General features: G+C 38.0%; 1 protein-coding gene across 2 annotated transcripts in view; it reads right to left on the reverse strand.

The window, feature by feature from the left end:
• Positions 1–25883, reverse strand: part of VWA8 (von Willebrand factor A domain containing 8) — a 322073-nt gene that overhangs the window by 191076 nt on the left and 105114 nt on the right. For both annotated transcript variants that reach the window (XM_032315220.1, XM_032315221.1), the window contains 4 exons: positions 17543–17711; positions 14880–14957; positions 7599–7714; positions 2602–2708 (listed from right to left, as the gene is read on the reverse strand). In XM_032315220.1, coding sequence (XP_032171111.1) covers positions 2602–2708; positions 7599–7714; positions 14880–14957; positions 17543–17711 — 470 coding nt within the window. The remainder of the gene's footprint in view (positions 1–2601; positions 2709–7598; positions 7715–14879; positions 14958–17542; positions 17712–25883) is intronic.

Genomic DNA, 25883 nt, shown 5'->3' on the forward strand with positions numbered 1-25883 from the left:
AAACCCAATAATAATAAATTTGAAGTCAGGGAGTACATCTCATATGCATTCTCTCCATGGTTAATAATCATAACATTAATGGTGGTAGTTGTTACAGTAGTACTGATGGTCACAACAAAAGCTATCATTTATTGAGGAACTTCTATGGGCCACATCTCAAACCAGAAGCTTCACTGTTTTTTCATATAATTTCATGTAATTCTCTTAACAATGAAACAAGACCTATGAGGAAGCTTAGGACATAAATTAAGTAATTTGCTTAAAACCACCCAGCTAACATGGGCAGAGCTAAAAATAGAACTTAGTATAGTCTAATGTTCTTTCTGCCAAGTGGGGTATATTTAATCCTTTGACTCCAAATAACACTCCATCCTATGGAAATACCCATGCAAGCAGAGAGATTATCACAATGCCTTCAACAACTGACCCATCCACTAGCCCTGTACCTCTCCACCCTTCAAATAAGAAAACTGCCCTTTTGTATTAAAACATTTTGAAACACAAGTGGAGAAGAGCAATGCTTGCGTTCTGCAATGCCATGAACGATTTTGAGCTAAAAATAATTAAACTGTCACCCTGATTAAACCCTGTTTAATCATGCTACACATTTGCCAAAGCACAGGAGACCTCTCTCTCCAATAGATCCTTGCCATTTCCCTTTTTATTTACAAGTTCTACAAGAAAGAAAACCTATAAGCTGTCACACAGAGAATCTACTGTTTATTTACTACCGGCAGGGGCTCTGAAACAGACCCAATATAAAACTGAACAGACAAAGACCAGGATTGTGGCAGGGACTTCAGTATATGCTTGTATGTTAAGATGACAAACGTAATTTCAGATTCAAGTAGCATCTGATATCATCTGTGGTTTATGGAACACATCTGTTCAGTAGATTTAGGGCTTCAGGACAATTAAATTCACTCATCTAATGTTTATTGTCAAAACTTCAAGCTTGAAAAGAGAAATGCCCTCAGAGGTTGGTGATGCTTGTACTTCCCTGGGAGAAACTGGCTACCTGTCTGCCAAGAAATCTCATAGGATGGCATTATTTTAGTCCATCTGTCAAGGTCCTTAGTCCAGTACATTCAAAACCTAATTTTGTCACGTCTATTGACCATAAATGTGACTCTCAGGAGAATATTAAAGACATATATTCTGATCTATACATAAATTCTGCTATAGAAACAATAATTGAAAATACTACAGTGTAATGAAAGCTACAACTTTCATATGGACCCCATGATACACATATGGCCATATCAGCATATTATTTGGAGGCAGAACTATACAGAAAGCCAAATCCTCATCAGAAGGTTATTTGATGAACCTTGTTCTCGAACAAGGAGAGTGCATTAAATGAATCCTACTCAAGAGAGATGACATTAAAGATGAATGGAACCAGATGAATCAACAGTCTCTTAGATTCCTTATTCCCTACACAAGGCTTAGATGGGAACTGCTGACACTGGCCCGTTACCAAGACTGAACAGTCTACAGTCAGAATAATTCGGTCCATCGCTGGATATGTATTAAGAGATTCAGTCAAGTAACTCTACGAGTCAACAGATCCCAGAGTGGTTCTGTCTCTTTGCGCTGGCTCTGCATATGTGTACCCAGATCCATCAGTAGGTGGAGTTTTTAATTTTACTCTAAAAAAGTCATCTCATTTCTTTAACACAAATTCCTGTCTCAGTGTAGTCCCAACTACTAAAAACAGCTACTACAAAGACAGCCATAATATGTCCTCATTAGAGAGGGGTCCCACATTGGATTTTTGATAGAACAGGTATTAATCTCAAACAGTAGAGAACCTATTGTTGGGATCTAATTGAAAAATAGGGAACTTCTATAGAAGAGCTAAATCTTCCCCAAATTCAAAATACTTATTGTTATCCATAAAAAAGTACCACAAAAGACAATACGAGGGGAGAGTAAGAAGGCATGAAGTGGTACTCTAAATATTACTGTAGTTTAAATGAACCTAGAACAGTTTCCTGAACATATCCCACAGGACTAGTGGTCCTCAAAATGTAAATGTTATGTAAAGGAAGGAGAAGTCTAGATCCTATGGTGAAATATATTTGGGGGGAAGAAAAGGTGAAACCAAATCATGGCGTTATCTTTACAGCAAGGATTCTCAGAGCCGTGAATATGTTTGTGTCAACTGCGACTCTTTGAAGGAGGATCTGTATCTGGTATGCACTGAAATAAAGAAAATATTCTTTTTTTAGAAGTTTTTATTTATTTGAGAGAGAGCGTGTGCACATGCATGAGCAGGGGGCAGGGGTAGTGGAAGAGGGGAAGCAGACTCCCCACTAAGTAGGGATGATCCCAGGACCCAGAGATCATGACCTGAGCCGAAGGGAGATGGTTAACCAACTGAGCCACCCAGGTGCTCTGAAATTAAGCAAATATTCTAAGATTTAATTGGTAAATGGGTTTCAATTTAAAAATAAATAAAGATCGATTTCTTCAACCAAGTACATAAAACAAAGTATATGGAAACAAAACCAATTTTTATTTAAATTAAAATAATAAATAATACAAATGTTTGATAATTATTATTTCACTTAAAAAAGAAACAAGTCAAATACTTACATTTGTAATCCTCCAGTTCTGGTTCCTGATTATTATCAGTACTTATTTCTATCGCAGCATCTGCCAAGTTTTTTTCTAATGCTGACCTTGCAAGGCTTGGTAAGAACCTGGTGGGGCAGGAAGGACAGAATGATAAAGTCAAAGCTTTCTGTGGTTCCTAAAGAGCTTTTGGCATGTGTACACACAAACTTTCTCTTTCTCTTCTTCTTCCTCTCTCTCTATCTTAAGATAACCAATTAAGGAAGCTTAGTTTTGAGCTGTGAAATCCAAATAGTAAAAAATTTTGCAATAAATATAAACTTCAAGTACCTGTGAAGAAGAGTATCTGTTGATCTCCTTTAACAAAACTTACATGTAATTAGCAGTATTCATGTACATACAAATCTTACAGAATAAGACTTAAAATGATTTTCTTTTCAAAATGGATTTAGTAGACCTCATAAATCTTGTTTAATTGTTTAACTGGATTATCAAATTTTCTTAAATAGATAAAACAACATTTGAATTGGCTCCAACTTGGCAATCACAAATTCAAATTAGTGGAAGTGAATTAATGAGGTTTACTTCTTAACACAAATTATTCAATTTAGGATTATACAGCCTGTCTATTCTGTATGTATGTTGTCAAAGCAACAATCTGGTGAGTGACGGAGGCATTCTTCATCTACAAATAGATGGTATGAACATCATGGGCTTATTAGATCATGAAAATGGAGTTTCCCACCGACACAAATAAAACTGTATCTGGAATTTATGATCCCAAGGGAGCTTACAAAAATGATTTTTAACCTATTACCTGTGCTATACTACCATAAACTAACCACTACATGCCACGATATCCCAAGAAAACATACTAAGAACATCACACTTCTAACTTAGGTTTTCCATAGCTCAAAATCCTTTGTGGTGATTCCCACAGCCCTGAGTATAAGCTCTAATAAAAGAGATGCCGGTGTGAGCGAGAAGGCAAAAGAATGAGTGTGTGAGGAACTGATGGATTTCCTGTCTGTGTGATAGAATCGACATAGCTGACCCTATCTCCCAGCTACCTCCTCGTTCTGGTTCCAGGCTATGATGGGAGGATTTCTATCACTCTGGGTCAGTAGCTCATCAATATAGCATCAAGTAAGACTTACTAATGTGCATCTCTGGCCCTTCATCAGATTGTTGCCTTGTTTAAAACCAAAGCCTTACTTTATCTCTCACACCCAATAAATGGGCTTTTATCTTGTTTCCTGAGCCCTTATCTTGGCACTTTGCCCACCCGACCTGCCTCTCCGCACTAGACCATAAACTTGAGTCTGGCCTGCTGACATTAGGCTCTGCAGCTCTATCTGTTACTTCCTGTCAAACTACCTTGAGTGACAATTACACATTCAAGCTTGGACTGTGTGCTAGTCCCAGAAACCTCTTACATCCATATAGTCCGCTCTCAACACACCCTCAATTGTCCCCACACTGGAGCCTTTCTAGATTGCCCTCCAAAGCCTATAGAGAACAGCAAAAAAGGCACGAATGCCTCCCTTCCAACGTCAGTGACATACATTGCTTGCCAATATGATACTCTTCCTACTGACATGGAACATGTTTCAGAGTTATTTTCAATCTCACACCCAGACAGCACTACCAAATAATCAGAGGTAGTATGGAAGCTGAAGTATGTTTACCTCTAGAATTTACATTTTAAAAGATACTGACTCACCCCACAAAAGACAAGGAAGTATGTCAGGTAATATGAGGTCAACCTTTATTTTTCTAGCTTTCAATTTTTTCTAGTTAATGGCTTCTTTTTCCATTGCTCACTGATATTTTCTGCTTGCTTTTTCCTCCCCTTGTGGCCTTTTGTAAAATAAGGGAGTAAATGAGTGAAATATCATTCATCTATCCTACTTTCCCAGAACAAAAGCAAATACATAGCCTACTGTGAAGTTTTCAAGTTTATTTATCATCATGAGCATCACAGTGCCTTTTAAAAGTCATTATCATCATTATATTCATTTACTACAGCAAAAATACAATTGGAAGGGCTCCAGTCTCTATGATCTTGGTTGTAACAACAAAAAAAAACTATAGGAAGATTCAACCACATTATGGGAAACACAAGAACAGAAGATGTTCCCCGAGGCTAACTCAGGCTAACTATGTCATTGTCAGAGAAGTGAGAAGTATGAAATTATATCTGATTAATGCTTTAAATCTCATTTCCCTGTATCTTTTCAAATATTTTTTTGGTCATCTGAATTAACTTCTATGCATGCATACTCATTCTCTGCCCATTTAGGGTTGAGTCTTTCATCTCAATAATTTGAATACTTTATAGTCCCTGAATACTAATCCTTTTGTGATTCCAAATCTTATCAAACATCTCTTAGTCTGTGGCTTACAATTTGTAGAGTGGCTTACAGTGTTTCTCTCATATATCTGGTTTTTACTTTTTTGTATGGCCTAAAATGGATGTTTTTAAATAATTTATTGACAAGTCCATCCATTCCCACACTGATTTATATAATGTTACTTTTGATATATGCTAACTTCCTACAGATGTGTGGGCCTGTTTCTGGTCTCTGTAGTCTATTCTAATAGTCTATTTGTCATTCTTTGCACCAATATCGTACTATAACAATGAATATAGCTTTATGATGGATCCTGATATCAGAAAGAAAAAGTACAACACCTTAATCTTCCTCAAAATCTCCTTTGCTATTATTTCCAGGCCAATTTTGAGATCAGCCTGTCAAATTCTGTATAACCTAAGTAGTATTTGACTAGGTCATAGCTATCTATATAAAATCTGGAGTAAAATAGCTTTACAATACTGAAGCTTCCCTTCCATGAACATGGTATAGCTTCCCTTTTACCTAAGTCCTTTACAACTTTCAATGAAGATTTATGCTTTTCTTCATAAAAATATTACATGTAATTTGATTTGCTCTAGGTGCTCAAAGCTTTCTACTATTATTACAAATGGGGTGATTTTTAAAAAATCAGATCTCCTCAATTGATTGTTAGTGGAATATAGGAATGTCACTGATTTGGATTTATAAGTAATCTCACTAAACTCTATTTTTCTAATGACTTATATACGGTTTCTCTTGAATTTTTAATCTAGCCAATCAAATAACTTTGGGCAAATGCACTGGCTGAAAGTACAAAAAGGTGACATTCTTGTTCTGTTCCTAACTTTAAAGGAAATATGAATATTTTATCATAAAGATGTTTGCTCTAAATTTTTGGTATATACTCCTTATCAGATTGTAGAAGTATCCCTCTTTTCATGATTTACTAAGAATATTCCTGGTTTACTAAGAATTTGGTTTGTTTTTAGGTTTGGTCGTTAGGTTTTATCAAATCCTTTTTATTCATTTTTTAAAATAATATTTTTTCTAATTTCTAGTTCACTAATGTAGTGAACTAAAAAATATTAAACTTTCTTCACATTCTTGAAATAATTTAAAATTGCTCATGATTTAAAATATTTCCCAGTTTATGATTTTCTTTTCATACATTATTCTTGTCTGGTTCAGGTATCAAAATTATGCTAGACTCAAAGTGAATTGCTGTTTTCACTGTCTATTCTTTGGAACAGTTTGTAGAATCCTTTGGGTATGATTATTTCATTCTGATATCTAAAATATTATTTCCCCTTAGGTTCCAAAACTGTTTACATTGGTTAATATTGAATATTTATTCCTATTAACACACATGAATACCCATTCTGACTAAGGGTATTTAGTGACCCTTAGTCAGACTAAGATTCTGACTAAGAAAATACTGGGTAGGTAATGAATCTATCTCTCTGTCTATATTTTTTTTTCAGATCATGATGCCGAAAAATAAGCAACTGAAGTGCTTTTTTTCTAATTTTCATTTGGAAGCCTAATATTTTTCTACTTAAAAGAAAAGAAGAACCAATTCCATTATTTCTCATAATTATTAGTTTAAAAAAAATTACTCTAAAGACACTAGAAAGGAGCCTTATTTTACCTGAATACACCACAGAGAGAACAAATTTAAGTTGCAACACAGGAAGCATACTTTCACTATAAGAAAAATTGTCAGCTAAACTGGAAATTGATAGAGGGCAATTTCAGATTCTCCTAAGCTGAGAATAGGTTCTTTTAATTCCTGTTTTTTTAAATCAAGGAATAAATGGACAATAGTCATAACCACCCCAAAATAATTGGCAGATCATATGCAAAGAGTCTAAAAGAAATCTGAGCTTCTGGGGCATTGTTATTAATTCTTATTATTCTTTGTTTTTAAAAAGGTTTTTTAATTTATTCATTTGAGAGAGAGAGAGAGAGAGAGATCACAAGCATGAGCACTAGCAGTGGTGGTGGGGGTGCCAAGGGAGAGGGAGAAGCAGACTCCCCACTGAGCAGGGAGCCTGATGCAGGGCTCCATCCCAGGACCCTGGGATCATGACCTGAGCTGAAGGCAGAGGCTTAACTGATTGAGCCACCCAGATACCTCTGCTGCCTTTATTACCCTTTTAAAATAGTTTCATGCAAGAGTGATTTTGTAAGAAAATTCTATCAGCCAATATTTTATAATAATTTCCAAACAAGTATAAGAAATATTAGTGTAGACTGAAAAGATATTGGCTTTGATAAGTTTAGGCAATGGGAGAGTAGGGAGTAGGGTCAAGCATGGAAAGTTCCAATGCCAAATTGGGATCGAGTCCTGCATTGGGCTCATTATTGAAAGTTCCAATGCCAAATTGAGATCGAGTCCTGCATTGGGCTCATTATTCAGTAGTGAGCCTGCTTCTCCCTCTCCTGCCTGATACTCCCCTGGCTTGTGCTCTCTCTCTCTGTAAAATAAGTAATATCTTAAAAAAAAATTGTTGTGATGCCTAAATATGAGGTTGAAATATGAGGTTGAAATATTCAGGCAATACTTTCTTCAGATGTGTGGGTACTATTAATTAAACTTACATTACTCTGTTAGCAAAGACCCAGAAACTTGAATACACTGAGAAAGGAGAACACAGTTACCTGGAAAGGCAGGCTTTAGTAACTGCACTGTGAAGATTTTCATTAGGGTACTGTGATAGCCGACGAGAAATCCGCAACAGCTGTCTGGTAGAAAGTGATGCTGCCAGTGACTGTGCCTATCAAAAGGCAAAGACAGCCTGTTAAGAGTCTTGTTTCAACTTGGCTGAGAGTCCCTTTAGATGGGTGTGAGAGCAGAATTCATTATTCCTGAAGGACAAGGCCAAGCATCAAATACATACATACTGTTAATGAATTACAAATAAAAATAAATGAAAACCAATTTACACTTATGGCAGCCTTACAGATAGTTTCTTTTTTAAATCTATAAACATGTTTATCAGTGATATAAAAGTGCTTTCATTATACTAAGTGCTGTTCATACATGTTTTTTGGGTTGGGGGGTGGAGAAGAGGATGAATGAAGGAAAGATGTTACACAATACAGGCCATACCTGACTTATAAATAGCTTTTATGAACCATTAACTAATTATTCTTTTTTCCCCTGCCTACACAAAGCTGAACTGTTCAGACAGTCTGAAAATGCTCAGAGCTTTAGGTAAATCTATGGCTTCTAAAATGGAGACAAGGAATCGTGGACAGTTTAGTTTGCTAACCACAGAGGTGTGAACCAGTTTGCCCCATGGGTGGCAGCTTGCAGTCTGAAATCCTTCCCTTACACTGCCAGAAGAATTTCACCTTGTTTTCTTATTCTTCAAAAAATAAGAAATCCCATTAATAGAGTTATTAGTACACAACTCAGGATATGTGAGTACCAGTAAATATTTATCGATGGGATTTTGAAGTTATCTTGGTGGGCAGCGTAATGTAATGACAAAGTTTATCAGCTTTGGAATTAGACAAACCGGTCTCCCATGCATTAGCTTGATGGATTATTCAACATCTTCAAGCCTCAGTTTTCTGATCTTTAAACTGGTGACAAAAACGCCTTTACCTTTAAGGTTGTTATGTGGGTTAGTATCCACAATCTATAGAACTTACCAAACTCAACCCCTAAAAAATAAATAATCCAGTTAAAAAATGGGCAGAAGACATCAACAGACAGTTTTCCAAAGAAGACATACAGATGGCTAACAGACACATGAAAAAAAGCTCAGTATCAGTCAACACCAAGGAAATACAAATCAAAATCATGGTGATAAAGCACCCTACACCTGTCAGAATGGCTAAAATTAACAACACAGAAAACAAAAATTATTAGTGGGTAGGCAGAGAAAGGGGAACCCTCTTATACTATTGGTGGGAATGTCAACTGGTGCAGCCACTGTGGAAAACAGTACAGAGGTTCCTCAAAAAGTTAAAAGTAGATCTACTCTCCAATCCATCAATTGCACTGCTAGGTATTTAACCAAAGGATACCAAAATCCCAATTCGAAGGGATACGTGCACCGCAATGTTTATAGCATCATTATCAACAATAGTCATATTATGGAAAGAGCCCAAACGTCCACTGACTAATGAATGAATAAAGAAGATATGGGGTGTGTGTGTGTGTGTGTGTGTGTGTGTGTGTGTGTATGGAGTATTACTGAGCCATAGAAAAGAATGAAAGTTTGCCATTTGCAGTGACATGGATGGAGCTAGAGAATATTATGCGAAGTCGGTCAGTCAGAGAAAGACAACACATGATTTCACTCACATGTGGAATGTAAGAAACAAAACAGATGAACATAGGAGGAAAAGAAGAGGCAAACCAGAAAACAGACTCTTAACTATAGAGAACAAACTGAGAGTTGCCGGAGGGGAGGTGGATGGAGGATGGATAAATAGGGGACGGGGATTAAGAAGGGCACTTGTGATGAGCACTGGGCACTGTATGTAAGTGCTGAATCACTAAATTCTATACCTGAGACTAATATTACACTGTATGTTAACAAATAGGAATTAAAATAAAAAACTTGAAACTAAAAAAAGAAAAAGAGAGAGAAAAGAAAATTGTTCTAAAGCACTTAGGAGAGGTCAGACGCAGGGGTGCTCAACAAATGTCAGCAATTATTGTTAAAAGTCAGCCTCTTCAAAATGAAAAAAAAAAAATCTAACATAGGAAGGGGATGTGACCTGCATTTTAGTATGAATTTAATGCATCAGATTATTATTGGATTAATTCCCAATTTAGATCAGCAGCATTGGGAGACAACAGTTTTCATTAAAAACCAGAAGAGAGAAGAACTTTCAAATCAACGAGCCCTTTAGGAGGGCAGAAGAGGCCAGGGTGAAATGTCACGGGAGAGATGGGGGTAGTACGGTGGCCCTGAGCCCCTAAGGGAATGCAGAAGAGGACTCCGTGAAGTTAGCAGAGGGTTCACGATGGATGGTGGGAGGGTGCCAAGATGCTGGAGACACACTGCATACTGGCTTGTTTCAGCATTTCAATTAAGGTGATCTCAGTAGGTCCCAAGGAAGAACAAAGGGCAGGGATCTCTCCTCCTGTGTGTATTTTGCAGCTCCATGAGGTGCTGGTGTGCTGTGGTTAATATTCTACCTCACCTACAACACAGAATAAATGGTCCTCTGGGGACTAGGTTGGGAGCATGATCACCATTTGTGATATATCCCTTTTTCTATTAAAAAACACATTCTATGTCTCAAAGAACCCATTTATAAGCAAACATTTGGTTCATCCTTGTTTTTAAGAAATTTGCATTCTAGACATGGAGACAATATTTAAATATAAGAAAGCATAAATTGTAATTCAAAATAGCATACAATTTAATGCCAAAATAAGTGAAGCACTTGACAACTGCTAGAGGGGCTTAAAATGAAAATGTTCAAGCAGGGCACAAGAAATGCTATGAACAAAGGCATGAGAGCAAAAGGAACAGGAATAGATGCAGAAATGTGAGGAAACTAGCTCAGCTTTACTAGAGGGTCTTGTTGGAAAACTCAGTCCTAAGTAGCAAAGACCTGGGACTGACCCTTGGAGGAGTTTGGCCTTACTCCTAAAAGCAACAGGACTTAGTCATGTGCGAAGTGGTAATATGAATTTAGAACAATTAATCTGGTGGTAGCAAGCAAAGTAGCTGAAGGACAGAGAGAACTGAGACAGGAAACAGAAAGCTACCGCACTGATCTGTCTATAAAACGATAAGATGCAGTAAGGTTACTGGCAAAAAGGAGTGGAGAGAAGGAATCAACAAACGTTTCAGAGATTTGGCGCCTGATAGATATGAGAAAGAAGGATAAGGTTATTTGAGCCAGTATGATTTAAAGTATTAGAAGTGAAATATGACTCAGCAATTCCCATTCTGAATACGTGGACCCACAAAATATTCCTACTTTAATCACGGAAAATGTTTGATAAATCACTCCAACCCGAGGATTCTCATGACAAGAGTCCCAACAAGCCACACAGTAACTTCCTCATGTAACGTACACTATTCTAGCCTCACCCTAGAAGGACACTGAATACAGCCTTCATGTTTCATTCCAGTGATCAGTAAGGACATCTCACGAATTTGAAAAATACCAGCTTTCTCAGTTACTAACACCGAAATGCTTTACAATAACACCCAGTGTTAAAAAAAATAAATAAATAAAAACCATAGCAAAGCTTTATGTCAAGCCATGTAAGGTGTTGAATAAAGGGTTTGCTTATTTCTGCTCTCACATTACCAATTAAAAATTGAGAATGAACTTTATTAGAAAATCCCTCATGTGTTTAACATTTATAGCATTAAATTTCTAATTGCAGTTTTATCTTGAAAAAAGAGAGTGTGCGGATATGAGCACATTTCCCTTAGTTACCATGGTTATGGAGTTTAAGAGCACACCTCAAAGGTTTTTTGTATTAGCATGATGAGCTACAGTAATTCAGCTTAAAAATATGAAGGATCTGATCAGAAATTTTTTTCAATAAATTTTCTCTTCTTCCTCTTCAAGAATCATTCCTTTTATGAAAATATACTGTTCTCAGGGAGAGCAAACTCTAGGGACAATGCACTAATAAATTAGCAATTATTTAATCACTTTATTCATTCATCCACGAAACACTTGTTATGTGTCTCTTAAGGACCTGGCACCAGGTTAGAAAATGAGAAAGAAGAATAAATGACACTGTGTTCAGGGAGTTCAAGTACTAATTGAGGAGATGAAAATAAACCCGTGCTACAGCTACCACAGGTCGGTAACAGAGTCCTAAGTCAAGTGTTAGGAGAGCACACTGGAGAGAGAGGTTACTGCTGTCTGAGTGGCTGAGACAGACCTGAAAGGGGACAGGGAGAAAGCGCGTTCTGGCGTCCCTGGCAACGGAGGCATCTGGGTATAGGCCAGGCATGGCAAGCAGGGAGAAGGGAAGTGCAGGAGGGCTGAGGGTGCTTCAGGAGAAGCTGTAGGAAGGGAAGCTAGAAAGGCAGCATGCAGTGTGATGGAACTGGGTGGGCATGCTTATTCAGCAGGCAGTCCTTCATCCCTTAACAGTTTAATGAGGGGGGAGGACTTAGGAACTGGATCCAGGAATGGCCCCTCGAGAGATACTATGGCTGAGCCATTCATTCATTTACTTAACAGACACTTGTTGACCAGCTACTACACAGCAGGCGAAATTCCAGATGCTGCGGATACAGCAGGGACCAAAAAAACCCCTGCTTTCTTGGAACTTAAATTTGAGTGAGGGGAAATAGGCAATTAAAAAAAGTGAGTAAAGCATATATTACGTCAAAGGGTAATAAGCCTTACAAAGAACTTTTAAGAGGAAAAAGAGAGAGGAATGAAATAGGGGGCAGGGAAAGGTGATTCTAAATGGAGTACGTTAAGGCAGGCCTCGATGAAAAGGTGACATCGGAGCAAATTCAAACCTGGAGTTATCTGGGAAAGAACACTCTAGGCAGAGGAAACACTGAGTGCCAAGGGCCCTGAGGCAGACATGAGTGGGTTCAAGGAACAAGAGAGAGAATGGTGTAGCTGAGAAAGAACAAGTAATGGACAAACTGGAGATGAAGTTCTCAATCCCAGGGGCTATCAACAAGGGGCCTGTGAAAACTGGAAAATGGTCCCCTCCCCAAAGATATCCACATCCTAATCCTTGGAACGTGAAAGTTTTACCTCATATGGCAAAGTTAACTTTGCAGACCACATTAAATTAAAAGTTTTGAGATGAAGAAATTGCCCTGGATTATCTGGGTGGCCCCTAAATGTAATCGCAAGAACCCTTGTAAAAGGGAGGCAGACAGAGGTCTGAACTGACACATCGGAGGGAAGGTGAACTGAAGATAGAGGCAGAGATTAAGATAATGAGGCCCCAAGTCAAGGAATGCTGACCGCCACTGGGACCTGAAAACGTAAGGGACAGATTCTCCCCTTAAGCCCCTGAGGGAGTGCTGCTGATACCTCGACTTTAACTAAGTAATACGCATTCCAAACTTCTGGCACCTAGAATGGCGAGAAAATAAAGTTCTGTTGCTATAAACCAGCAGTTTATGGTAATTTGTTATAACAGGCCCAGGAAAGTAATTGAAGGCCACATGAGGAATGAACTGTTGGTGGTGACGGCAGTCAAAAGGAAAGGGCAGTATTTCAGGCGAAAGATGATGAAACCAAATACTAGGACAATTACCAGCAGTAGGTAAGAGAATGGATGAGACATCAAGATGCTAAACTGATGAGGTCTGCTATGAGGTTAAGTGGAGATCATGGGAAAGCGAGGAGACAGAGTATTAAGGCAGCCAGAAAATTAAATAAGAAATACAAATAGATTTAAAGGGGGAAAGACAAGGTATGTTGGATTTATAGTGATCTCAGAATAGCCAGTTGGGAAGTGAAAAAAACTACCACTTATTAAGCAGCTACTAAGAAAGAGATTCTTCACACACATTTTCATGTTTAAACATCACAACCTCCTTATGAAGTGAAGTATATGGCACTTGAATTTTAGAGATGAGAACACTGAGATTCACAGTTGGTGACAGTCCTTGATCCTTCCAACAGATGCAGTGGTTTCCAACTTTTTAAACACCAAGTCCCTCTTTTTTATTCCCCATGTGCCCTGTGTTTTAAAAGACTTTGCTTATCAAACTGTACTTGTTAAAGAAGAATTAGTTCTTCATCTCTTGCTCTCCAAATGCACATATAATCACAAACCATGCTTTAGATGGCATGATATAACCACGCTTCAGTATTAAAATTCCAGCCCAAAGCAAATAATATTTCCTTAGCCCTTTTATTCCTTTGTGCACAAATACATAATTTGCCTTGGTCTATTTAAAATATTAATTATTGCTTAAAAACCTCAGATTGAAAATCTTTTCATTTCACCCCAATATGGTATGAATTATATTGAGGGTATTGGATTTTTGACAGCAGGGGGAAATTTTGGTTATAGTGCAAAAGCGTTTTCAACTGTGAACGCTCAAATAAAAGTTAGGCAAAAAATTTTCAAAGGGGTGGAGGGGTAGGATATGCCACCCCAAAATATGCCATTTTGACGTATTTATTAGTTTCAATTAACATTACATAAGAAACAGCTATTAAAAGAAGGACATTCTAACCCTCCTCTGCCCCCCAAAAGCAGGAAATAAATCTCCCCTATGAAAGGAACCCTTTCTGTCCCAGGCGGGTAGGAGGGAGGCATCCTTATCACCAGCAATAAGGAACCCAGGGCCAAGATGGCAATATAAACAAACTTTGTTACCTCGTCCCTCATTTACTACCTCAAGGCCAAACTTCCTGGTCTTGTTAATTCTTTACAAACTTCTTGTCTGTCTAAAGTATAAAAGCTGTCTGCTTTGATCACTGCTGTAAGTCTAATATTTTTATGGGGCCCTGTACAAATGGAATTAAATTGGGTTTTCTCCAATAGGTCTGCCTCGTGTGAATGTAATCATTAGGCCAGCCAAAAAATATAGAAGAAAAGGAGGGAAATGTTTTCCACCCTTACACCATCCCAGAAAGGAAACACAATTACAAACATAGAATCGATGAGAAAAGAGAAGTTAGAAGCTGAAGAGAAAGAGGTCACCGTTAACAGAAGAGGTCACACTTGAAGCCATAAGACTAGATGAGATTGCTCAGCACAGGAGATCAGGGGCCAGAACCGAACCCCTAGGATCACCGAGCTCTAAAGCTAGTTTTCTTCTACGAGGCCAACCATGAGTAGCTGAAGTCAGTGTTCAAACCACTGAAAGGGTAAAATATATGCATAGGGCAAAGCACAGCATAAGAGATAAAAATACCAGTTTGAAAAATAGATTTTAAAGCATTAAACTCTGAGAACATAAAGCAGCAGCATGTCAACAATAAAAAATCCTATGGGAAAAAGCCCAGACTTACCGTGGGATCCTGTGTCTCTCTGAGTTTGTGTGTAAATGTTAACAATCTGTCCAAAGCTTCCTGAGGTATATTTGGGACCTATGTTATGAGAGAATTGAGAAAAGACAGAAAGACTAAGTGGGGATATCTGATCAATCAACCAGAAATTCTGGCTACCTGGCAAACAATATTAGAATTATATTTTTAAGAAAGTCCTGGTGTGGGGCACCTGGGTGGCTCAGTGGTTAAGTGTCTGCCTTCAGCTCAGGTCATGATCCCAGGGTCCTGGGATTGAGCCCCACATCGGGCTTCCTGCTTGGTGGGAAGCCTGCTTCTCCCCCTCCCACTGCCCCTGATTGTGTTCCCTCTCTCACTGTCTCTCAGTCAAACAAATAAATAAAATATATTTTTTAAAATTTTATTTATTTGACAGAGAGAGAGAGATCACAAGTAGGCAGAGAGGCAGGCAGAGAGAGAGGGGGGAAACAGGCTCCCCGCTGAGCAGAGAGCCCGATGCGGGGCTCAATTCCAGAACCCTGAGATCATGAGCTGAGCCAAGGGCAGAGGCTTAACCCACTGAGCCACCCAGCTGCCCATAAATAAAATATATATAAAAAAAAAACCAAGTCCCTGGTAATGGGTAACATGTTTAACTCCTGGATAAATCTGCCTATTCATTTTCCCAGGAAACACTTATGCCTCTTCTTTCTCTTTAACAATCAGGTAGTTGAAACCAAGCCACTCTTCATTTATAATTCCATCACCAGGATAAAACTGAAAGGAGCCTCTAACTCAATTAAAAACTGGCATAAAGTATACCCATAAAAAACATTTTATAATTATTTCCCTGTTCGTTAGCTTTGGCAAGATTTTCTAAACTCTAATTTAAGCATTTTTCTTACTAAAACCAAACTCCTTTCTTCACTTAGTAGTAATCTTTTATCTCCCAAGTGACATAGGTATTCTGCAACAAAGAATGGATGCCCACGCTGTTCATTTTTTCAAGGACTTTTAAACCACAAAACTAAGGGAATAATCAGTTTATCAATGAATTCTGGAGAACAGCTGCCTAACTAATACAGGCTGGTTGCTTGAACTGTGACAACTTTAATTAAATATTTAACTGAACTAAATTATGAGAAATTAAGCTGAAACAATGACATGTTTTATAATTTTAATTTAAAAAGGTCAGAGAGATATCAGAATAATGACTGGTATAATGTAACCACTTCAGAAGGAAACTGCTCAGGATTTCTTTGGTCATATAAGTAACAGGCACTTGAAAATTCTACATTCTTTTCAGTACATATTTTATCTTATTCATTCTTTAAATCCTGCGTACAAGCAGCAGTATTATCCCCAACTTCAGAAGAAACATAGAAGAAACTATGGTTGAGTAATTCACCCAAGATCTGGAAGCTGATAAGGAATGGATCTGTCATTTATTTATTTATTTATTTTTAAAAGATTTTATCTATTTTTTTGACAGAGAGAGAGAGAGAGAGAGAGAGGGAACACAAGCAGGGTAAGCGGGAGAGGGAGAAGCAGGCTCCCCGCTGAGCAGGGATTCCCAATGCAGGGCTCAATCCCAGGACCCAGGGATCAACCTGAGCAGACGGCAGACACTTAACGACTGAGCCACCCAGGAACAGTTTGGCATTTAAAAGTAAGCTGTTTGACTCTTTAAAGCCTATGCCCTTATCCACCACCAAGCTCACAAGACCTAAAATTAATCCACTTGTTCTGGTATTTCAAAGGGAATGAGTACATTTATGCAAAAGGTTAATTATTTGTGATTGAGAACAACATTGCCCAATAGAACTTCCTGCGATAATGGAAATGTTCTTTACCTATGCTGTCTGATATGGTAGTCAAAAGCCCTCAGGTGTTTACTGACCACTTGAAATATGACTGAGAAGCTGAACTTTTAAAATTTATTGAATGTGGGGGCACCTGGGTGACTCAGTGGGTTAAAGCCTCTGCCTTTGGCTCAGGTTATGATCCCAGGGCCCTGGGATCGAGCCCTGCATCGGGCTCTCTGCTCTGCGGGGAGTCTGCTTCCTCCTCTCTCTCTGCCTGCCTCTCTACCTACTTGTGATCTCTGTCAAATAAATAAATAAAATATTTTAAAAAGTGTATTGAATGTGGCTGGTGCTACTTTAAACAATGCAGTTCTAGAACTCCAGAAGAGTGAAGCACTTAAGGCAGACACTGAAATAATGCATTGCGCACACTGCACGCCACCAGATTACTAGTAAGTACAGGATACCATACAGTACTGAGGGGAACAGGGCAACTTCGTATTTTCTAAAATCTAAGGAACTAAAATATATTTGGCCTCCCTTTGGATTAGGAACTGAAAATAGTCATCTCTGGCTGAATAGAGAAGGAAAATGAATCCTAAAACTGCCTCCACATGAGGAAAGTGGAGAGACAGCTTACATCCACAGTTTTCAAAGTGTGGTCTCCAGATCAGCAGCAAGGGCATCACCGAAGAACTTTAGAAAGACCTAGTGACTCAGCAACTTGCATTTTAACAGGCCCTCCAAGCGATTCTGAAAAATGCTTAAGTGTGAGAACCATTATATCAGGAAATTTGGAAGTATACGGGAAGAAGCAGCCAGAAATGTCCACCTCTGCTCTGACAGCTGAACGCAACAGCCTAGAGCTAGCCTTACTCTTACCATTTCCTTTATCACTTGAATTTCTTCACTTCTGACAAGTGGTTTCATATAATGGAAAAAGAACATGGTTAAGAATTCTGGTCCCAGCCATTGCTGTGTTGTGCTTCCAATAACGGGGGGCTCTGCCAAGGCGATGATTCTGAAGGAGGGGTGAACAGGAAAAATGGATCTAAAAGGGAAAAATAATAAAACAAACAAATATAAACTTTCTTATTAGAAATTAGGTCATGGTAGCTAAAGCCTAGGTAACAATAAGCCTACTGCTGTTAAGATAGTCAGAGCCATCATCCACAGAATAAAATCAGGATGAAAAAAATCAGGATATCCTAGGAACTTATTAAAACAGAAAAAGAAAGGTGCCTGGGTAGCTCAGTCTTAAGAGTCCGACTTTTGATTTTACCTCAGGTCATCATCTCAGGGTCATGAGATCGAGTCCCACACTGGACTCTGTGCTGAGTGTGGAACCTGCTTGAAATTCTCTTTCTCCCTCTGCAACTCCTCCACTCACTCCTCCCTCTCGAATAAATAAATAAATCTTAAAAAAAAAAAAAAGGAAAAAAGAATCATCTACTGCTAAAACATGATGTATTGTTTGCACAGATGATCTCTATCCCTGCACAAACCACTATCTGGATATGTTATGTCTCCAGTAAATTTTCTCCATTGTCCCTTGAGACAAAATTCCATCCAGTTCATATTCATTACCTAGGTTCCTTCTCTTTATCCAAAATATCTCCTGTCTTGCAAGGAACCCGCTCTATGTCATTCAGAGAAAGACCAAGGAGTAAGATCCAGGATGAAAACATTTTTCACAACACAGAAAAATTTGAGCAGCATAAGGGGCTAGGTTAAATTTAAAATCTGGATTGACAATAAGAATACTTAGGTCTTCAAAAGATAGAAAAAAATTAAACTTTTATATAATTCACTCTTTTGTCATTTTATAGGAAATATTGTGATTTTTTTTAAAAAAAGATTTTACTTATTCATTTCAGACAGGGTGAGCAAGGGAGAGAGTGAGCCTAAGCGGGGAGAACAGCTGGCAGAGGGAGAGGCAGGCTCCCCACTGAGCAAGGAGTCCCATGTGGGGCTCAGTCCCAGGACCCTGTGATCATGACCTGAGCCAAAGGCAGACACTTAACCGACTTAGCCACCCAGGCACCCCAGAAATACTGTTTTTAAAGTGACCTCTTTTATAAATCCCTGCTAGGGAATCTGAGGATGTGAATATTCTAGGACATATAGAAGAATAAGGTTAAGACTTTCCATCATTTGCAAAATGACTTGAGTATGTTTTGGAGACAGACTAAATACCCCTTATGATATAATCATGTGGGTGATATTGTCAGTTTTTATTAATTGTCCTCTAAACCCCAGTGGAAATATAACTTTAAAGGGGAATATCATCCTTGCTATGAGAAAGAAAAGATAAAATGCAAACACCCACCAAGATCTTCACAAAAATAAAAATTCAGGTACATAACTGGCATTTCTTCAGAAATGGACTATTCATTGCCATTAATTATTATAACAGAACCCAACAGCTAAGTGATTAAGCAGCTAGAATATCAGGAGGTACGATATGTGTGGAGAAAATCAGATAAGTACTCTGAAGATTTAAGATAAGAAATGCCCTCCCGATACAACAGGTAAGTAAACTGAGTCCCTGACTATATGATCTGTAATTTTAGAGGCCACACCATAATTTGCAAACCAGGGAGAAGCAGTTTTTAGGAATGGTCATATGAAAGGTCTAGAAGTATTCATAAAAGCTACCAGATACCACTTCATTTTGCTAGGTAAGAAAAAAAAAATCCTTATTTACAGATATTCAAGCAGGGCATGGGAATGATCTGTCCAAAGGAGTTGTTCTGGGAAAACAGGAAAGAAAAACAACATGAGGAGAATCTGAAAGTCCTGAGGATAGCATGATCACTGACTGAGGACTGCTAGCAATTAGACAGTCACACGAGAGAATCTAGAAACAGAAAATTCTGTGATCTAAAAACTAAAAGGGAAGGTTTTTCCATTTTCCACTTCTGCCAAGTGGTTTGCCATATTCCCGAAAACTCAGCTCCGTGGCCCAAAAACAGATGTTGGATTCATCCTTGATCCTCCTCTTTCCTAGCTGGGACAAAAGAAGATGGGAGAGACAGAGCTGCCTTTTTTGTGTGATCTGACTGCACAAAATTAAATCTGCAGATGTAGTTTCTTAATCAAGATAATGAGGGATACTAAATCAGGGAATAAACAAAGCCAAAATTCAACACATAAGCCAAAGGAGGAAGTCCAATTTATGTCCTTAAAAGATCAGGAAGCAGGTACCACAGCTGAACTGTGAATTTAGGACTAGAAGAGCAATTAACATAAGAACAAGCCACAGGACAGCAAGCTAGGTGGTCTGAATTTAAATAGGTGATGATCATTGCTTAGAACATACACTGTCCCTGGCTTGCTTTTGGACACTGACTTTAGCAGGGTACATGAGTAAGCTGGCCCAATTTAAAGTGGTCAGTTGATGTGTCAGGCAGAGCAGTGTACACTGACTATAAAAACAACCGCAAACTACTGAATAACAGGATAAGGACCGTTGTGTTGCTAGGTCTCCCCCAAAGGCTTCCTTACATATAAATAGGTCATATGGAAAGTCATTTCCTGATAATGATAGGATCTCCACGTCTGAAAGTTGGAGAGGAGAGTACTCCTGAGGATCTGCCAGGTGATTTAACTTACTGCATGTAATATGACGGCTGGGTAAGTGGTAAATAGTTGAGAATTAGGAAACAAGCACAGTCAAAAGTTAAAACCAAGGTTAACTTTAATTTCACTAGAATTTAACAACGAATAACAAATGAAACCAAAGCTATGGCTTAGCTTCAGATAAGTAAATATTTCATAAAGATTAAAGACTGAAAAAGCAAAATGCTCTTTATAAAAAAACGATTTCTAAAGTGAAAATATGGAGGTCAATATGTTTGTCTGGGGGCGTAAATGTAAGTTTTAGAGAGTAAAGCGCTTTCCACTGCTTCCATTGCTCCAGTGCAATAAAACGGAGCAAGTTACTGATATACATAATAACAGGAAAGATCTCAAAATAATTATGCTGAGTGAAAGAAGCCGACAAAAAAAAGTATATACTGTGTGATCCCATTTATATAAAGCTCTAGAAAATAAAAGATGTATCAAGTAACTGGAAGCAGATTCCTAGGAGTGGGAGAGGAGGGTGACACAGGTCAAGGGAGAGGGATTCCCCAGGAGTCTGATGACATTTTTTGGGGGGGTGTCATAGACATATTCATTATCTTGACTGTGGTGATAGTTTCATAAGTATCTATGAATATCAAAAGTTATGAAACTGAAAACTTTAAATATTCAGTTTATTACATGTTATTATAGCTCAAAAAAGCTATCAATAAAAGAAGAAAGATTCTAACATAGTCTACTCTTCTGAAGGAAATTAGAGGGTAATTTTTGTCAAATGTGTAGGAATTTGAAAGAATGGCACAGAAAGTTTTTATAAAGACATTAATCATAAGCCAGAAGAGGATTTTGTAACTGGCCTTCTACACTATTACTAGTGTTTCCATTCTGAACCTACAGGCTATGCAGCCTGTATTTCACCTTTATTTCCTATGCAATGTAGCAAACTGCATGGACACATTCCTTACTCATCCTTACACCACACAAGGTCTAGGGTGATACTTGGAAGAGAGCAGATGCTGAATAAATAAATAAATGTTATTGCTGTTGTTAGGAGACATCACTACAAGAAGCTTTTTGAAGACCTTTGATGGCAAGGACAAAAGAAAGGTAACTGATAAGAACTGGGAATAATGGTTTTTCACCCAAAAGCAGAGCAGCTAATCTAAATGTGGTCTGGAATGAATATGTTAGAGAAGGTGCATCGTCTCTATCAAAAACACCAAACCAAAACACATAATAATGATCAGACTCTTCACAGACATGGAGTTTGGAAAAAATGGTTCTTTTTCAAAATCAGAATTTGCTTAGGGCTCTTTATTTTGAGAATCAAACACAAAGACTTGGGCATAAAATCCTGGATCTACCTTGAATTTTGTTAAAAACTTACATGGCCTAATTTGCTAGCAATAAGATGCTGAGGTTTCTGGGAAGGCAAGAGAGAATGCTCAGATCCTACCTGTTTTCAAGCATAGGAGTAAGAAATAAAAGGGTCCAGAGAAGCTAATCAATCAAGGATTACACCTGATGTCCAATTATGATTCATCACTGGTCAAGAAAAAGTGGGAGATTATAAACTGTTTTCAGTGTTCAATCACAATCAATACAAATAAAATATATAATAAAAATGTAAAAACATTAGAACATATATAATTATAACTGAGACTAGGCCACTAATCTTCATTGCTTCCCTGAGACAACCGTAAGTCCTTTCTTGGCAAAATAAACAATGGGTAATGCACAGGCTCTTGGCCTCCTCATATATGGTCTGACCAACGGCAGGAAGGGACACATTTAGCAGCCTATAATATTTGTACTCCCCCTTTCCCCAAAGAAGTTTTTCTCATCAAAGGAAGCAGTTCTATTTTGGTCCTTACTTCCTGTGAGAAATGCAGGCATAGTGTCTGGTGTTCATGGCCATCATGCTATTTCTAACCACCGTGCCCACTTGATTCTTGGTGTCTTGCAACAAGAGAAGGAAAGTTGCTAACATTTCTGATGCCATATCTAAGGGCATATTAGCTTTGTAATTACCTGCAAAGAATGCCTGCAGAGGGTTCTGATCAAGACAGATGATCTTGGTGAAGAATTAGAATAGGTCAGCAAAGGAGTCAAAAACAACTGTTTAGAAATTGGGTTTCACACTATAAAGCTGAAAGGGACCATAGCCCACTGACAGTAGCTGTTAATTATGAGACCCTGTGGTATCAGACTTGTAATAAAGGCAAAGTATTCCTGTTAGTAGGTTCATAAAAGAAAGCACTACTAGCTCAGAAGGTCATCTAAAACCAGATTAATAGAAATACCTTTACCTCGAGTTTCCCAGAATTTCCGCAAGTTAAGATTTATTCGCTTATTCAAACACATTTACTAAGTGGTCTACTATGTGTCAGGTACTGCGACATTCGAGACAAAGAGATGAAGGATAGAGTAACAACGTCCTGGGACATTAAAGTCCTAAGTTCCAGTCTATCCTGAGGCCCAACTGCATCCATGCCTCTCCTCTGACCATGTGAAATGCCCATAAATTCCTGTTGCAACAATTCAACTTTTTTTGGTTACTTGTAACTAAAGGAGTCCTGCTAGATATAAATATGAAGACTCCCATCTGAAAACAAATAGGTATGGAAATTTACCAAACTGGGTCTAGAGACAAAGAAGCTCTTAAATCTGCTTTCCCTTCATTTTAACTTTGACTTTTTCTGCTGTCTCACAATTCTCCAAGGAAAAAAGCATTAATAGCTGAGTTTGTTTAAAGACTATCAGAAATAATTATTTCGCTGAACTTCAATTCTGTGCTTAGGTCAGAAAAATGAAAGGATAGGTGATTCAGATGATGAGTTTCTAACTTATAGTTCGAATGCTAATGCCAGGAGTGGCATATTAGATACGCACAGCATATAGGATCAACCCTTGTTAGATAATGGGTCACATTACTTATAAGAGCAACTCATGAAAAACTAACTTCCTCAGTGAGTACAAAGACCCCACTTTATGCTATGCTATGTCCTTTTGGTCAACCTGTCAGTTCTTTGCCTAGTAAACACAGCCCTGAAAGAAATACTGTCAACTAGTATAAACTTTACTGTATTCCACCCTATTGGAATCTATTGTAATCCTAAAAGAGAACACATTTATTCTCAGAAAGTCAAAAATGGGCCACAAAATTAATCAAGCTTAGCCAGAAAAGAAAGAAATTTACTAACCATCTCATCAGAGTGAAGCAGATTCTGTAACATGACTACTTAGCAATGAAATGGTTACAATCATAAGAAAATAGTGTGTTTTTCAGGCAAAAAGAGGAGGAATACTGATAAGAAAGGAATTAGACTTTCAACTGGTGGAAATACCTCAGACAGAGGAGAATCAAGTGTTAGACATCTTGTGTCTGAAAGTCAGTGAAGACCTGACAAACTGACAGATCATTAAGAAAGAACAGGAAATCAGAAGGTCAGCCCAGGAGGTTCAACATCTAACTGATGAAAGTTGCGAAAAGAAGAGACCAGAAGAAATGGGAAAGTGGGAGTGGACAGAGATCTAGCATGACATGTGAGCTACAAGTACGAAGGGCAGCAGGTCCAGATCAGGGCTGGTAGGAACGCGCTATGGGACAAAGATGAAACTGATAAAAGCCTCTTGTGCCTCAACATGCTGAGAGATTTATTTAAGAGGGAAAGCGTCTAGGATGAAAAAGGGATAAATTCACAGGAAACAGGTCAACTTCCTCTTCTGTGTTCCCATAACATTATTGCAGAGATCTCAATCTAACATTTAAAAGCTGCATTGTAATTATTTATCTCTGTATCTGCCTCTCTTCATATGTATGCAATCGCTAACTTTAGGAAAAATAAAACATATGCAAGAAAGGAAAAACAACTGTAGTTTATCAAACGACTCAGCTGTTGTACAGTCCTTATCCTGTGATAATCATGCAGACATTGAGTGAAGTTCTAAAGAAAATTATTCCACAACTACTCAGGAAGAATGAGAGATGGGAAGTATATATATATGTACTGGGAGGAGGAGTGGTAAAATGAGCTAAACCTTAATTTTCCATAGGAAGAAATCAATCAGTAAGGCCTAACACTGAAAAATAAATCAAGAAATATCAATGAAAGCATATTATGATATTGCAGTAGTAATGAGTAGTGATGTATGGGGATGGGATAGCTACACATGTGGTGAGCATAGTGGAATGTATAAACTTGCTGAATCACTATATTGTACACCTGAAGCTAATGTAGCATTGTATGTCAACTATTCTAAAAAAAAAAAAAGTGTATTATTTAATGGTACAGAGGTAAGTACATGAAAAAGCAAATACCTCAAAGATAAAAGGAGTAGTCTCTGGGCTGTAGGAAATGGGAAAGTGTCTGAGGGCAGATGATAGAGGACTGGTATTTTTCATAAAAAGCCCTGGAAAAGCTATCTGGCTCAACTTTCATGCATGATCAACAAGGATACAAAATTAAAACAAAAATAAAAATAACAACCAATTAATGTTCTTATGGCTTGTTTCTATCTACTCAGAGTGGCCTCTAGAAACAGAACTGAGCCTGGTTTGTATTCACAGGAATGATGAAAATCAACAGTGATGAAGATGGGACGCTTCAAGAAGGAAGTACTTCTAACCGATGTGAGCCAAAACCTCAACACGATGCTCAGGGCCACTTTGTTGCCGAAACTGTTCTCATCTGTAAAACCTCTTGCAACCATTAGGGAGAACCTGGGTACTTCTCAGGGAAGAGAACTGTCATTTTCTGGCCATCAGACTACAGATACAGTGCTGTTGAAGTCCTAAGGGAGCCTGACAAGCAGACTTGCCGAGAGCCACTGCCCAGCTGCTTTGATTCAGCTCCCTGAAAATATAAACTGTTCCCTGATGTGTGGTTCACACTCACATAATATACAAAAGCTAACTGTTAAAGTAAAGGTATGAAATGAGAGGGATCTTTATAACTTCCCTCCCTAGACACTCCACCAAACTATTTACTGGGCTAGAGGAATTTGATGATGTGTATCCCAGAAGCATTAATAGCTATGTATAATCAAGTGAATTTTTTAAATCACTTATACAGAGGTCGTAAGGAATTAATATATCCTCCCTACAGAAAATGTCCAAGAAATTTTTTAAACAAAACTCTCCTTAAAAGAGAAACATAATAAAAAATACACTTAATTATCATTTGTAAAATTTTAATGTGTTAAATATGTCATCAAGCCCTTTGTGGGAAGGGGAAGCTTCAATTGAGTAAGATTCAATCACGTGACTACGTATTTGTCAAGGTAACAATCTCCAATTACGTCAAAATATCCATGGAAATGTAAGGAGACAGAAAACTTGTGTTTGCCAAACCTTCTCTAAAGGAAAGTAGTATTTAGCTAGAAGAAATATTCTGCCATTTTTCAAACACATTGAAAATTTGAAAGAATAGAATATGAACACCTATTTTCTCCTTCACCTAGATTTCACCAACTATGAAGATTTTACCACCTTGTGTTCTCATTCCCACTTGCTCTTTCTGTGTGTTGTGTACATGTACACACATGTACATGTCCTTTTTTTCCCCCTGAAACATCTGGAAGGGAGTCACTGACCTCTTTTTATATTATCCCTTAAATAGCTCAGTGTGCATCTCCC

The sequence above is a fragment of the Mustela erminea genome, chromosome 15, assembly GCF_009829155.1.
Source record: "Mustela erminea isolate mMusErm1 chromosome 15, mMusErm1.Pri, whole genome shotgun sequence".
In the NCBI taxonomy this organism is placed as follows: Eukaryota; Metazoa; Chordata; class Mammalia; order Carnivora; family Mustelidae; genus Mustela; species Mustela erminea.